This window comes from Phaseolus vulgaris, chromosome 2, assembly GCF_000499845.2.
Source record: "Phaseolus vulgaris cultivar G19833 chromosome 2, P. vulgaris v2.0, whole genome shotgun sequence".
Taxonomy (NCBI): Eukaryota; Viridiplantae; Streptophyta; class Magnoliopsida; order Fabales; family Fabaceae; genus Phaseolus; species Phaseolus vulgaris.
In genome coordinates, this window is record NC_023758.2 from 24,384,014 (window position 1) to 24,401,242 (window position 17,229).

Sequence of the window (17,229 nt, forward strand, 5' to 3'; positions counted from 1 at the left end):
ATTCCTCTTCCAGTGTCTTTACTCTATTTTCAAGCCAGTTGTTCTTTTCTTTTAACCGATTGTTCAAGAGAGTCAATCGGTTGGCTTCTTCATGTGTTTCTTGAAAGGCTTGAAGCAATTGACCATAATTTTCAGAGTTTGAGGAGTTTGATGAACTTACACTACTTGAGTCATCCTTCTTTCTGGCCATGAAGCAGAGGTTGAGGCTTTTCTTATTTTGCCTTCTTTTCCTTCTTGCTTGACTCTTTGTCATTGCTTCCTTTGGTTCATTGTGTCCATGAGCAGCCTTGAGTGTGTCCCACATATCCTTAGCAGTTTTGCATTTTGATATCCTGAAAAACTCATTAGTATCTAGTGCAGAAGCTATTATGTTTTGAGTAGTACAATCAAGCTTGGCCATCTTACATTCATCATTGGTCCATTGAGACCAAGGTTTTGCAATGAAAGAACCATTCTTTTTAAACTTTGGAATGTAAGGACCATTCTCAATTGAATCCCAAATTCCTTGATCAATAGATTCCATAAAGATTTTCATTCTTGCTTCTCAATATTTGTAATTCAATCCACAGAATAAAGGTGGTTTGTAGATTGAAGCACCTTCCTCAAAAGATAGTTTTCCAGCCATAGAAAAAAGATTTTTGGATCAACTTGAATAACTTTCAAGAACCAAGCTCTCGATGCCAATTGTTAGAATATATGGCTTTAAACTAGAGGGGGGTGAATTGTTTAAAGAGAGTTTTCGAAAACTTTTCAGCCTTGAATGAAATTACTCTAAGAAAACCTTGATTAAGAAATCAGTTTTTCAAAACATAAAGCAAAAGGCACAACACTAGTAAAAACAATCGGTTGTTTTACCGAAACAATCGGTTGTTTATACCAGTTAACAAATATCAAAACTGAATTTAAAGAGTTAAGGATAGAGAGAATGCACACAGATGTTTATACTGGTTCACTCCAAATCCAGAGCTACATCCAGTCTTCTCAGAAACCCTCTGAGGAAATCCACTAAGCAATCACAACTTGATCACTTACACCACAACCAAGAAAGTGACCTTGAACACCTCAAGACACACACTCTTCTTGGCCAACACACCAACACTAAGATTGTTGATCTTGATCCCCTCAAGAACACACATTCAATCTCAGCAAACACAGAAACGAAACTTGTTCAGCAGAGTACAAGGATTACACTTGTTACAGAAGATAATCTGAAATCAATACAACAGAATCCTATTTCACACACTTTGATCAATCACAAACTCTAAGCAATCTCAGCTCTTTGAAAAACTCAAAAACTCTTTTCAAAATCTTGTAAAGATTGATTGATTCTCAAATCTGATTCTCTGAATTTATTCAAAGATGTTTTTTTTTATCAAATCTTAACAAACTCTTAAATTGCATTAAAAGATTGGTCAAAGCTTTTAATGACTAGAGCGTAAGCAGTTAAATCATTTAAAGCTCAGTCAAAAGATAAAACAGTTTTTCTGTTATGGTCCCAAAACAAACAATCGGTTGTTTCCTCGAATCAATCGGTTGTTTTGGTTTTAACAGTTCAACCATTTGAAAAACAGTTTTCAATATTTTCTCAAAACATCTAAGTATAAACAATCGGTTGTTTCGACAAAACAATCGGTTGTTTTAACTTAGTTTGAAAAACATTTTACTTTCAAAAAGATTGAGAATGCTTATGTTTTAGATTTAATCAAAAGGTGGATTACAACACTCAAACTACCCCAAAACTAAACTAAGCCAGTACAACAACAGCAAGCACAGCAAAGGCTTCAACATCCTTCAAAGGGTTTGGATTCTTCAAAGCTTGAACACCACTTGGTTCAACAGAAAGTACAGTGGGAACGTGGGTTTATACAGAGATATTCATATTCAATAGGGACCAAGTAGAGAGGAATTAAAAACGGTTTCTTAAATCAATTTGAAAACTGTTCTCTATGAAATTACGAAATGTCCAAAATAATTTAATAGAATGAAAGGTTGTTATAAGAGTAAAATGAAAAAAAAAATAAGTGTATGCAACTTTTTTTTTCTATTCACAAACAAAACTATCAACCTTTCCCTACACTCTCCAGTGGATGTAGAAGCGTATGCAACTTTTTTTCGAGGATGCAACACGCACCGAATCCAAATTACACACGTTCTTAACAATGTTCCTTCACATTGGAACCTTGCACTTGGGGGTAAGCACGACAATGATAGGAACACGCATGGGAAATAGTGTCTTGGGTTTAGTCTCTTCCTCTTTTTACTTTCTTCTAACTGAAGTTTCTCCCTATTTGAAGATTGTGAATAGCTAAATCAGCTTCGAAGTAACTTTTCAGTAAAACATGAGAAAATGATAATCTTTTTGAAAATTTAAAAATTTGTTGAAAATTTAAAATTTTTCAAAATTTGAAGTGTTTCGAAAAGCTTTAGAGTTTGAAAATTTTAAAATTTTGAAAATTTCAATTTCTGAAAAATTTAATTTTTTTGAAAAAATAGGAAATGATGCAATATCCATAATAATGAAATAAAATCAAATATTATATACATAAAATAAAATAAAAAATTGAGAAAAGTTAAAGAGGAGAATCCCTTTATATATAGGTATAGATTAATATTAATATTATAAATATTATTAATATTATAAATAATATTAATTTTATTATTATTATAAATATTAATAATAATATTATTATTAATATTAAAAATATTAATAATATTAAAAAAATCTTATATACGGATAAAATTCATATGTAACTTATTTCAAATTTAATTAAAAATAATTAAAAATATTACAGATATTATTCGTATGTAATTGTTTGTTTCTTTAATTTCCATTATATATGGATATAATTCGTGTGTAACACATTTTGTTATTTTTTAATTAAATTTAAAATAAGTTACATACCGATTAAATCCGTATGTCACAATTTTTTTTATTTAAATTTTTAATACATTACATACAGATTATATCCGTATGTAACACTTTTTTTTAATTAAATTTGAAATAAATTAATACGGATTATATCAGTATGTAATAATTTCTGTTTTTTGAATTAAATTTTAAATATTTTACATACGAATTAGAATCCGTATGTAAATATTTGTATGTAACATTAATTTTACATACGGATTTTTATCCGTATGTAATAATCGGTATGTAACTCCAAATTTTCTTGTAGTGGGATGACAATGCGGGACGGACAATGTGGATTGACCCATAGTCTATTAGCAAAAAGTGTGAGGCAGATTTTGGAATTCAACTCGCTGACTCGCTAAAGTTTGCCCTGCATAACCCACAACTCACGTGGAAAAAAAAAAACAAGTTGTGTTTTGTCATAATTGAATTATTGATGTTTGACTATGTTTGAAATTAAAGAATGATGATATTTGTTTTATATCAGTAGCAAACATAAGTTCAATTTTTTATTCAATTATAATTAATTTATATTCAATTTTTTATAATTATTAAATTTTTATATTCAATTTTTCAGTATCAATGTAAAAAAAAATAACAAATATTTGGATTGAATTTCTTTATATTCAATTTTTTTATAATTATTGATTTTTTATATTCAATTTTTCAATAAGATAAAGTAACAAACATTTTTATTTATAAAAAAAAAAAAAAAGCTTATGTGAACTTATTTGTAAACGCACGAGCTAGTCATTGTGAGAATTCAACTCGTGTTATGAACACAGGACATACTAACCTGGTCCGCATTCTGGTCTGCAGTCTAATCAAAGAAACAGGTTTTTGGTTTTGATCCAAGAGTGGGATACTCCAAATTTCCTTTCCATCTGCTTCAAATATGTGATCAACTTCTTAGTATTCTTCTTCATCTTCTTTGTAGGAACTAATTGAAGGAAATAAGAGAAGACAAAAGGTTGTAGAAACTGATTGAAGGTAATTGCACAAGATTGCAAAATTGTTGAGCTGATCACATTGATTATGATTTACTTCAACAATATATATAATAAAATTATAATTACTGGAACTTATAAAATAGGAATACTAACAACCCTATAAACTGACCATTAATGCAATAATAACGGTATAATATTTTAAGGGTAATAAAATCAGAATTAATAATAATAAAATTAGAATTAATAACCAACATCCTTCCTTAATTCTGATTTGGAACAACCTTCATTCCCAACATATCTCTTAACTTGATGAAAGCATCGATCTTCAATGGGCTTAGTGAAAATATCTGCGATCTGATATCCTGATATGCAGTATTCCAATTTGATCATGTTTTTCCCAACTTGGTCTCGCAGGAAGTGATATCGAATATCAATGTGTTTACTTCTTTGATGAAAAATTGGATTCTCTGCAAGATTAATTGCAGAGACATTGTCAAGATAAATCTTAATTGGAATATCTATATTAAAACCAATTTGAGTCATGATATTGTTTTTCTCAATCGCCATCAATTCTTCATTCATAGCCTTTTGCCATTTGGGGTGTTGAATGGGATCTGCAAGTCTCACGGGTTTTGAATCTGCAAGAAAAGCAAAGTGAACTAAATCTCCATTGTCATCAACTTCATCATCAAGATTTACTTCGCAATCTTGAAGGTGTACAAGTTGTCGTTGTTGCCTTCTTGGTCGCTCCATCATAGTTGCAATTGGAGCTGCAACTTTAGGTTGAATTACAGCTTCAGGTTGAACTGCAGGTGCTTCAAGAGTGACTTCATCTTCCACATCATCGTTCAAAACGTAAATATATCGTTTTTTCGAATCCATTTTAGCTGTTTCATTCCATTGTCATTCCTCATCTTCAGCAAATGTAACATCACGACTGACAATCACCTTCTTTGTCATTGAATTGTACAGTTTGTATCCCCCATGCTTATATCCAATGAAAATGGTCTTCACTGCCTTATCATCCAACTTCGATCTTGCTGCCTTGAGGACATGACCATAAGTAATTGAACCAAATACCTTTAAGTGTTGCACATTGGGTTTGAATCCGCTCCATGCCTCAATCAGAGTTGTGTTAGGAACACTCTGAGTGGGTGATCTGTTTATCAAATATATCGCACATGTTACGGTCTCAGCCAAAAAATAATTTGGCATACCTTTCGCTTTAAGCATGCTTCTCGCCATGTCCATGATTGTTCTATTCTTTCTCTCAGCAACTTTGTTGTGTTGAGGTGTGTAGGGACAGATTATGTTATGCTGCAACCCAAGTTCTTCACAGTGCCTCTTGAACTCATTAGACTTATACTCACCCCCTTCATCACTACGCACCATCTTAATTTGTTTGTCACTTTGTCTTTCAACAAATGCTTTAAATATTTTAAAGCAGTGGAATACCTCATCCTTGCTTTTCAATAGATAAATCTAGGTTTCCCTTGAAAAATCATCAATAAAGGTTAAAAAATACTCATTACCTCCAACTGATGATATGTTCATCGGGCCACAAACATCTGTTTGAACAAGCTCCAACGGAAATTTTGCACGCCAAGACTCCTTAACAAATGGTATCCTTTGATTCTTTCCAAAAATGCAAGTCTCGCACAATTGATCAGGGTGATGAATATGGGGTAAGCCATTCAGTAAATTTCGTTTGGAGAGATTTTCCAAACTCTAAAAATTTAAGTGCCCAAAGCGTAAATGCCACAACCACGATTCATTATTCACTATTGCATTCAAGCACTTGAAATCACCCATATGAATATCTACTAGAAACATGTGGTTTTTTGATAAAAAGGTTTTAAGAATCAAATTACCTTTTTTATCAAAAATTGAGAATTTATTTTCAACTATGTGCATCACGTAACCCTTTTCGGCCAGCTGTCCCATACTCAATAGATTACTTTTCATATCAGCTACATAGAAAACATCATCGATGTACCTGTGATCACCATTCTTCAATGTGATAAGAATTTGCCCTTTTCCAGTCACCGGAATGAACCTGCCATCACCGAATTTCACTTTTGTGAGAAATGAGTCATCCAAATCCGCAAACATCTCCTTCTGACCACACATATGATTCGTGCAACCTGTATCCAAATACCAAGTCTGATTGTTTGGAGTTTCATTTGATGCGGCTGCCATTAGTACTGCATGATGCTCTTCATCTTGTACGTGATTACTGTCTTCTTGAGCACAATTGCCAGCATGATTATCACCTTTTGATTTGCACTCATTTGCATAATGGTTGCGTTTATGGAAGTTAACACTCCACATTTGATTTATTATAAATGCCTTCTCGTCCTCCACGACCATGTTCTCCGTGCCAAGAGTTATGATAACAGACTAGCTCTTGATACCAGTTGTAGGAACTAATTGAAGGAAGTAAGAGGAAGACAAAAGGTTGTAGAAACTGATTGCACAAGATTGCAAAACTGTTGAGCCGATCACATTGATTCTGATTTACTTCAACAATATATATAATAAAATTACAATGACTGGAAGCTATAAAATAGAAATACTAACAGCCCTATAAACTGACCAGTAATGCAATAATAACGGTATAATAGTTTAAGGGTAATAAAATCAGAATTAATAATTCTTTCAATGCTTGAATCTCCTTCCTCCTTCCTCCTTCCTCCTTCTAACAGCAGAGTGAAGAGCTTTAACATTTTTCTTAATTTGTAACAAGGTGTCTCTTGTGATGCCATATATGCAAACCTTGAAGGAAGAACAAGCCAAAGCCAATGGACTTTGATGAAGATGTGGACACTAGGAAAACTATTTGAGCGAACATAAAAGTTCTTTGCCATGGTAACTCCTTTTGTATTTTTTTTCTTTCTCAAAGGAAGCTCAATGTTTTTGTTCTCTCACCAAAATATATATATATATATAGATAGATATAAATAATGCAATTCATGATTCATTCCTACTCATCAACAAAATAGACATCAATGTGAGCATGTGGTACCCTCATGTGTTTCCTACTAATTTGGTGAGCTTGTCACATCTCTCTGCCAAATATTATGCATTATCATTTATAATACAGGCCATGTTGATAATGAAATGCGTTTGCTGTGTATAGCTGACATGTTCTCCTAATGTTGGCAATCGGAAAACCTTATCAGTCATCAACCAGTTTGCCTCCTTTTCTGCCAAATTATAAAAATGTTTTAGTTTCAAGGATATCCATTAATTGGCTTGTCTAAAGGATAAAAAGCTAAAACTGCAAAATGGTGTAATGAATGGCTTTTGGAAGATGAGGTTTGGATCTCGAGGGATATAATATCACTTGGACAACAGTTTTGAGTTATTTATAATTTTGATTGCAGTTTGGGCAGCAATTTGAGTTGTATATAGTTTTGATTACAGATTTCGAGAACAAAATGAGGGTTATCTGGTGTGTGCACGAGTGGCGTGCAACCCTTATGTCTCCCTTGTTGATTTACCACAGTAGTTCACTAGTTCTACTCTCACCTTAAACCAATATTTTTTGTCTTGTATGTGTATTTCTTAATTCTTGTAGGGAACATTATTTCTTAATTCTTGAGGTGTTAGCTCAGTTGCAGGAGCATTATTTCTTATGATTATCATTTGAAACATTTTTCCTAAGAACAAATTTTGTAAAAGCAGTAAGCAGGAGACAAAAATGTATGTTCTGTGGTATTATAGTTATATGTGGTTAGTGTATTGTGGACTAATTGAGGCTAATTCTGTAAGATGTAAATGTTCTATGTTAAGATTTAAATGAGGAAGTTGATAAATATATATGGAAAAAGTCTCACAAACTTATATTTATAGATTTTGTCTAAAAAAACAATCCTTTGAAAATGGTATAAAATGATGTTAAGGCTATTTTTTATACCCAGTATTATCTGACAAGTAAATTATAATGTTCAGTCATAAAAACAAGATAAAGGTAAAGGAATAAGGAAAAAGCTGACTGCAAAAAGAAAATATCGAAATATAGAGTATAAACATTTTGTTGTATTTGGTAGTGTAACTATTGAGTTGTATACATGTACAAATTGATGGGACAAAATTTTTGAATCCTCAGTGGATCCATAAAATTTGAAGAGAAAATCATGACTAAACATTCTCTGATCTCTATTGAGTCATGATGTTCAAAAGGCAGGCTCTTGTTTTAACCATGCGCCTAAATAAGCTCTCTATACCATTTTCTATGCTTTCAATGCCTTTCTCCAAAGCTTCCAATCTTTCATGTGCAACTTGCATCCTTGCAACATTCGTACCTTCACTTAGAAGGTTGCTTAAAGATGCTTCCACACACTGCAACTCGTTGAAATTCTTCTGGTTCTCTTCACATGTTATCAATCCCTTGTGCATTAATTTTGCTAGCAATAACCATTTGGTTGCCTTTGTCTTTGGAGCAGGCACGGCCAAGAAAGCTAGCAGGGACTGGAAGATAGACATGTTCATTACAATCACCTCCCTAAGCACTCTAGTCAAAGCAGAGAGTTGTTGGTCTTGATCCAAGAGTGGGGATGCACCAAATTTACACTCCATCTGCTTTAAAGTTGTGATCAACTTCTTGGCATTCTTCTTCATCTTCTTTGAGAAGAAATTATATTCGGCTACAACTCTTTCAATGCTTGAATCCCCCTTTCTCCTTCTAAGAGCAGAATGAAGGGCTTGAACATTCTCCTTAATTTGTAACAAGGTGTCCCTTGTGATGTCACAGATATCCAAAATTCTCACTGAACCATCCATTAGCTCTTCCATGAATTTCTCACCTTGATGGCTGGAAATCAGCTTTTGAGTTGAAGCCATGTTGAGAAGATCTTCCAAGGAAATATGCAAATCTGATAACAAGGACAAGCCAGTGCCAATTGATTCTGATGTGGATGTGGAAGTTGCTTCCCATGTTTTGAGCTTGTTCAACTCTTCCTCTACTCTACTGATGTTAGGATGAGATCCAGAAGGAAAACTGTTAGAGCGAACATGGAACTTGTTTGCCATGGTTACTCTTTTTGTATTTTGTTCTTTTTCGAAAGAAGCTCAATGTTTTTGTGCTCTCACCAAGTGCTTAACTCTATATATATAGGAGCAATTCATGATTCATTCCTATTGGTCAAGAAAATAGGCAACACAGTTAACCTCTCATGATCAACGTGAGCATGTGGTAGCAGCATGTGTTTCCTATTAATTTGGTGAGTTTGTCACATCTCTGCCAAACATTGCGCACTATTATTTGTGATATAATACATGCCTCATTGGTAATGAAATGGGTTGGTTGTGCATAACTGGCATGTTCTCCAAGTGTTGGCAATCAGAAAACATCATTAGTCATCAATTAATTTGCCTCATTTGTTGCCACATTGCCTCTTGACTTAAAATTATAAAGTGTTGTTTTAGCTTTAAGGATATACATTACCTGGCTTGTCCGATGATAAGAAACTATAACTACAAAATAGTGTTAAAAATGGCTTTTGGATCGGTGAGATCCGAATCTGGTGGTATTTGACAAATAGACAACAAAGAGTTATTTTTAATGTTGATTACAGATTTCGAGAACAAAAGGATGAGTTATTTGGCGTGTGCACGAGTGGCTTGTAACCCTTGTGTCTCCCTTTTTCATTTTAACAACTCCTTTTTATTATGTTTGAAACCAATGAAGAATTTTGTATTTACATACTAAAGGACGAGTACCCACCGTCCTAGTTTCAAGGGGTTGGATTATTGTTTGAGACGCATAAATTATTAAGGAGACATCACAAGTTTCCAATTCTCAAAATCAAAGGTTATAAAGGTTTTGTGTGTGCAAATCATTTCTGTTTAGCATGTGACTTTATTGCAGAAAAAATGGGCATCTTTGTTTGAGTAAAAGATCTCTTCTCTAAAAGAAAATAAGACTTTTTCTAAGCAGAACTTTTGTTAATGTCTTATACAAGCTACTGAGGAGAGAATGTTTATAAGAAAACAAAATATTTATAGAACAAAGGCAAAAAAGATTGGAGCAGTTCTAGAATTTTATAGACTATTGTTTTATTTATTAATTTCAAAGACTAATTTGATGTAGTATTACAATTTTAAAAACTAAATTGATGGTTTACTCATAAAAAAATCACAGTTTTTTCACCTGAACTGTGCTTTGTTTCATTCACTTACTCAAAAAATGATAGACAGGTATAAATACATGAATGGTGTCTCCAAAATTTGGAGTCCAAATACTATAATATTGTATATATTTATCAGCACTCACTTGCTAAACTCTTTCACTGATGCTACAGATGACATATTAACACCTAGCACAACCAAAAGAAAGTTCATTTTTTCCATCTCAACTTTTTTTCATTGTCACCTATTTATACTATTTTAATAAGCTTTTATCTGGATGAGTCTTAATGGTCTACTTATATGACTTTAACTTTAAATTAGTTGGTTAATTGTCTAAACATTCATCAATATGTAATCAAAATACAATAGAGTGTTATTGGTATACTGCAGAAAAGTTCATAGATAATTAATGCCAAGATATTCTCGTTTTACTGTCTTACTGTCTGTAGAATTGCATTTCTCCATAGTTAGAATACAATCTCTTATATTTCTTTCATTGATGATTTGATAATGAAAATCAATATATATTGAAATTGGTTTAAGAAGTACCTTTATTGGTTTTAGTGTAAGAATCTATACGACACATTTTCATTATTCTGATAAACATGTAATTACTTGTCAATGTATGGTATGAGTTTGGCAGTTTTATAGCTTTTATAACAAACAACAATAAATATGAATTTTTAACTGATAAGGAAAGGATGGTGACTTTACCCTACATGAATTTTTAATTTCTAAATTCTTGGGGTGTTAACTCAGTTGTAGGAACGTTATTTCTTATTATTATCATGTGAAATAATTTGTCTAAAGAACAATTTTTGTAGAATCTAGTAAGCAGGACACAAATTATTATTTCTTTAGCATGAGTTACCTGCCATTACTGTATGGACTAATTGAGGCTAACTTTGCACAGTGGAAATAATTAGAGCAGTCAGCTTTTCCATTATCTGTTTTTGTTCTTTAGCATGTGTTCCTCAATTTTTCTATCTTAATCTTTAGCATTTTTTTAACTTAAAAATTTATGTGATTAATGATGCCAAGATAATCTTCGACAACATTGAAGTTGATTAAGCTGACTATTAGTGCATTTGGAGTGCGAGAGCAAGTCATGTTGTCCCAATGTATAGAAATGGGAAAGTTGGTCAAGTTGAATTACACATACATGACAGAAACCCATAATCCTTAGTGTCTTGAGCTCTGATTTCCTAGTAAAGATTTCCTAGTATTTATGCCAGTAGTCTCTAACAAGTAAATTATAATGCTCATTCATAGAAACATGATAAATGTAAAGGAATATTTTCTCTAGGAAAAAGGTGACTTTAAGAAAAAATATATCGAAATATAGAGTATAAACATTCAGTTGTATTTGATTGTTTAACTATTGAGTTGTATAGATGTACAAAATTGATGAGGCAAAACTTTTCAATCCTCAATGGATTCCAAAAACTTGGATACTTTCCAGGATTTTGGACAAGATTGAACACTGTCTAATCTCTATTGAGTCATGATGTTTAAAAGGCAGGCTCTTGTTTTAACCATGCGCCTAAATAAGCACTCCAAACCATTTTCTATGCTTTCAATGCCATTCTCCAAAGCTTCCAATCTTTCATGTGCAACTTGCATCCTTGCAACATTCGTACCTTCACTTAGAAGGCTGCTTAAAGATGCTTCCACACACTGCAACTCGTTGGAATCTTCTGTGTTCTCTTCACATGTTATCACTCCCTTGTGCATTAATTTTGCTAGCAATAGCCATTTGGTTCCCTTTGACTTTGGAGCAGGCACAACCAAGAAAGCTAGAAGGGACTGGAAGATAGACATGTTCATTACAATCACTTCCCTAAGCACTCTAGTCAAAGCAGAGAGTTGTTGGTCTTGATCCAAGAGTGGAGATACACCAAATTTACTCTCCATCTGCTTTAAAGTTGTGATCAACTTCTTGGCATTCTTCTTCATCTTCTTTGAGAATAAACTATATTCGGCTACAACTCTTTCAATGCTTGAATCCCCCTTTCTCCTTCTAAGAGCAGAATGAAGGGCTTGAACATTTTCCTTAATTTGTAACAAGGTGTCCCTTGTGATGTCACAGATATCCAAAACTCTCACTGAACCATCCAGAAGCTCTTCTATGCATTTCTCACCTTGATGGTTAGAAATAAGCTTTTGGGTTGAAGCCATGTTGAGAAGATCTTCCAAGAAAATATACAAATCTGATAGCAAGGACAAGCCAGTGCCAATTGATTTTGAGGTGGACGTGGAAGTGGCTTCCCAAGTTTTGAGCTTGCTTAGCTCTTCCTCCACTCTACTGATGCTAGGATGAGATCCAGTAGGGAAACTATTTGAGCGAACATGGAACTTGTTTGCCATGGTTACTCTTTTTGTATTCTTTTCTTTTACAAAGGAAGCTCAATGTTTTTCTGCTATCACCAAATCCCTCACTCTATATATATAGGTGCAGTTCATGATTTCTATCTGTTATTAAAAAAAATAGGCAGCACAGCTAACCTCTGATGATGAATGTGAGCAAGTGGTAGTAGCATGTGTTTCCTTCTCATTAGGTGAGTTTGTCACATCTCTGCCAAACATTATGCACTATTATTGGTGATATAATACAGAACAAAATAGTATTGAAATGGGTTTGTTTTGCATAACTGGCATGTCCTCCCAGTGTTGGCAATCAGAAAACCTCATTACTCATCACCCAGTTTGCCTCTTGGGCTTGTCTGAAGGAAAAGACATAACACTAAAAAATGATGTAATAAATGGCTCTTGGATCGATGATTTGCAGATCTTGTTGGATGCAACAAGAGTTACATAAAATATGATATTGATTACAATTTGGAGAACAAAATGATGGGTTATTTTATGGGTGCATGAATGGCTAGTAACAACTTATGTCCCCTTGCTTGATCTTACCAATTTACTCATTATGTTTTAAACAAAAGAAGAATATGATTCCTATATTTGCATTTATTGAGAAATCTTGTGGAGTTGTGGTACATTCAAAGAACGAGTATCCTACGGTCCCAATGTTAATGTTAATTGTTGGGAAGAAACAAAAACATACCAGACCAGTGCACCTCCTGTCTCATAATAAGTATAATCTTCTTTTCCCAAACATTTTTTCAGTCATGAAGACAACAGAGTAGAATCCGAACACATCTTGTCCATCTCTTCCACGCAGGTTCTTCAAGATAACCAAATACATCTCCCATAAAACAATGAACATGGAAATGAAGTATGGTTTTATTTTATTTTATTTAGTATTTTATATAGTTTTAGTTCTGTACCAAGTTTCTTTTTATTTTTATTTTTGGAGAATTATTTTTGAATTTCTGGATTGAGAATATATTTTAAAATTAACTTATGTCACAAATTGTAGAGCTACATAATAATATATGTAGATGACCTTCTTACAACAAATGGGATTTTTTAGCCTGTAAAGAAATTATTTTTCTGTTTCTGAAAAAAATGGCCTGAAAGTCTCTTTTATTCTGTCAGGTCAGGTAAGTTTCTTTTTTTGCGACTCACATGTTTTTAGGTTACCTTTCGTACATTCCTAAACGGGCTCCGGAAAGCCCATTCCAGAATGAATGGGATGTGGTCCAAGAAATATATGGCAATTTCTCCCCGTACCATATATTTTTTTATGTACACTCAACATAACTTTTTAAATCCAATTTTGCTTTTTTTTTCTTTTTTTTGAAAAAGGCTGCATAGGAACTTGGTGTCTGTTTTAGGTGGAGAGGAGTTGGTGTTGGTGCAATGTTGGTGTGGTGATGGAGGAAACACTCTTAGCTGCGGGACATATTGTTTTGAGATAAGAAAACACATTGTATCTTGTTTTCGTCATTTTTGAGGTGAGTTGTTCCTGGATTATGATATTTGAAAGCTTGGATATAGGCTTACAGATACATGAATCTAGAAGACAATGTCAATATCTCTAGATATAAAAATACGTAAGGTAATTTCATTCTCAAATTAAAGTTAAAGTTCTGAGTACACACGTCCAGAAGTAAAAAATGAATTCCCAATATCTATATCCGGAAGGAGTATTTGAATTCTGAATATGAGTATCCAGATTCCAGATTGCTAGGTTTCTTGGCTTCTGGGTGTAGGGTGCATTTATATGTAATCTAGTTTCTACTTCATTAAGAGTATTATAGTAATTTTACATGAACATGTTGGGTATGAATCTGAAATAATATAGTGTAAGGAGAATCAGCTGAAACATATTGGGTGCAACAAGTTGGGCTCAGGCCAGGCACAGATGATAGATACGAAGCGCTTGCACTCCTATAATATCTAACTGCAACACCATAATTTTTAAATAACAATTATACTCTTTGTAAAAGTGATTTCCAGATTATCTGTTCCAAAAAATCTTTTGGAATAAGGTTTCTGCAATTGGCAGAACATATATTTTTTGAAACGGACTTTTTGGAACAAGTTTTCCAGGACATGAAATGTATTCCAAAAGGAGTTTTTCAAAACATGTTTTCCATAACTTATATGAAAGTTTTCAGAACAAGTTTTCTAGAATAAGCTATCTTTCTTTTTCTTCTTCCTCTCAAAAAAAGTATAGTGGAGAACAAAGGTGCAATGTTGATGGCGTACTAACAGCGATGATAGCAGCATTGATAGCAATAATGACAGCGACGAAGATGTGATAGAGTGAAGGAGAGTATTTTTGTCTTTTTCTAATAAAAAAAGGAGTGTAGTTAGGAATAATGGGGTAGAGGAAGAAAAGGTTTATGCTTAATCTGATCCCCTTAAGGCTCACTCGAGACAAAAGTTCATGGACTCTCTCTTCCTACACCCCCTATAAAGACAATATTGTTGGGTTTATTAATGTCTAAGTTCAAGAGTAAGGAGGGTGAATTGAGCTTATAAAATTTTCAAGGGTTTTTAACAATATAGAGCAAAAGAATCGATTTATTTTGGAAATAACAAATTTATTTTTCTGCTTAGTTTATCAAGACAGTGTTTCAGTTATATGTTTTCCAGATAAGAGAATTAAGCAGCAAGCAATGTATCACATTAATATGCAAAGATGAAAACTAAGAGTTGAATCAAGAGACTATCTTTGAATATTAAACCATACACTTGAATAGAACGTGGCACTTAATTGGCTTTGTTTTAACAGAGAGATTTACTTCTAATACAACCAAAGCAGACACTCAGTTAACTACAAGTTATTTAGATCAGTTTTCAGAATATAAAGAACAGTATGAACAGACTCAGAAAGAACAGATTCAATTTTAATTGAACAAGTTTATTTTCTAGCAAATCAACACAAGAAACCGTAAATGAGTGCAAAGATTAAGAGAGATTGAACACCACACATTTATATTGGTTCACTCAATACAACTACATCTAGTCTCACCTTACCCAAGGTGAAATTCACTAAAAAAAGTACAAATCAATTACACAACCTTAAGTTTCTTGAACCCTACAAGAACAAGGCATACCAAGCTGAAAAATACAATTTCAGCACTACCAACACTTCAAGAAACACAATCAAGAAGTGTCTTACAAACACTGTTATAGAGACAAGAATGATGGAATCGAATACACGGAATGCAGGAAACTGAAAAAACCAATAGAATTGATTTGCAACACACTAGTGACAACACCTCCACCAAGCTTAGGGCACACAAGAACAAGCACACTTTGATTTCTTTTGGAAACTCTTTCAATAACACGTGCAAATCTTTTTCAACTCACTGAAGAACTTTTAATCTCTGTTTTAAAACTTGATTGCTCATCAGCATTCTTTTCAAATGAGATGTGTCTCTTTATATAAGAAACGATTTATAACAGACTTTTAAATTTAAAAAACAGTTAAAAAGTTGTTATAAAAAGAACATATTGAAAATAAAGTGAACAGATTTATTTTAAAAAAGGCAAAGAGAAATTTTCAACTGTTTCAGCTCAATATTTTGATAGCATAAGAGACTGAGCCAAGTTTCTTAATGCAAAAACAAAGCTATGAAAAAAACTTTAAAAACAAGGCACCAATTTAAAAAAGAATTTATTCTTTTAAGGAACAACAGATTCATTTTTTTTGCAGTAAAGCATATTTTGAGAAAAGACATGAGAAAATCATTAAGAAAACTTTGTGCTTGATCTTATCACCTTGATTAGGGTCATGAGGTGGGTTACGAAGCAAAAAGCTACCTTAAATATCCTTGTCTTTTTATATGTACATAAGAGGGTTTTTTTCTTCTTATTTTATTATTGGGAAGTTTGTCTTGATGGAATAATTTCAAATATATTTTGAAAATTTGTTGTTATTATCCACTCCAAATAATATGTTTCGTAGTTCTAAACATAAAAGTTATAAAAGTTATTGTTGGGAATCTTACATCAATTAGAGATAAGGATATTTCATAGTATAAGTGGATATAAATCTTACGAGTTGAATTAAGCTTAGAGTCAACTTCTTAATATAATATCAGAGTTATTTAGAACATATCTTAATGAGAGTGCAAGCATCAATTTATGAACTAATTTTTGTAAGATTGAGTTTAATCCAATTTTTAATTATTGTAAATAACATTTTAAATTTTTTTTATGAAATTCTTTGATGTCATAAAAATGAGGTGTTACCTAAATAATGTCTTTACAACTTTTATGCTTATAACTACCTATTCTGTTATCTCAAATGTAATATTTGTTACCTAGGATATATAATTTTTAACACCAACAAAATTTCAAAATATATTATAGATTATTTGGTCACGACAACTTCCAAATAACAAAATCCTAAAGAAAAAAAAAAATTCTTACACATTTTTTTTCAAAACATTAAACATACAGAATAATATGTTCTTTTTTTTTTTAATGAGAGGCTATATGAAGAAATTATCAAAATGGAGGGGAAAAAAACAAAATTCACTAAATAATCTTAATGTTTTTGGTGAAAAAGGAACAAAGGCATGTGGATATTCTATAGTGGGATGGTGAATTTATTAGAGAAAGTATAGTCTTTTTAACTAAATTGGTTTTAAAGGTAACACTGTACATATTGCTTCAAGATTACATATTAATCGTGATAGTGATATAAATTTTACAACTAGTTTAATCAATTCACATTAAAAATCCATACATTTCATTCTCAAGAAGCATTATTGCATTTGAAACTTTAATTAAATATTAGATAATTAAAAAAACACTTTTCAGGTCTAAATATAACTTGACTCAAATATCTTACATAATACCTTGAGTTTCAAC

The 17,229-nt window shown here is 32.5% G+C and overlaps 2 protein-coding genes across 2 annotated transcripts; both read right to left on the minus strand.

Moving 5' to 3' along the window:
- Positions 1-7,882: 7,882 nt before the first annotated feature.
- Positions 7,883-8,932, minus strand: LOC137809660 (uncharacterized). Its single transcript, XM_068610759.1, has one exon. The coding sequence runs from the start codon at positions 8,893-8,895 to the stop codon at positions 8,023-8,025; it is 873 nt and encodes a 290-aa protein (XP_068466860.1). The 5' UTR covers positions 8,896-8,932; the 3' UTR covers positions 7,883-8,022.
- A 2,403-nt stretch (positions 8,933-11,335) lies between these two features.
- LOC137809661 (uncharacterized) lies at positions 11,336-13,120 on the minus strand. The gene has a single exon (XM_068610760.1). It carries the CDS (start codon positions 12,358-12,360, stop codon positions 11,488-11,490), a length of 873 nt encoding a protein of 290 aa, XP_068466861.1. The 5' UTR covers positions 12,361-13,120; the 3' UTR covers positions 11,336-11,487.
- Between the last annotated feature and the right edge of the window lie 4,109 nt (positions 13,121-17,229).

Bases quoted from the DNA above. Each gene is read 5' to 3' on its own strand.
- LOC137809660 (XM_068610759.1), bottom strand. From the start codon at position 8,895: ATGGCAAACAAGTTCCATGTTCGCTCTAACAGTTTTCCTTCTGGATCT.
- LOC137809661 (XM_068610760.1), bottom strand. From the start codon at position 12,360: ATGGCAAACAAGTTCCATGTTCGCTCAAATAGTTTCCCTACTGGATCT.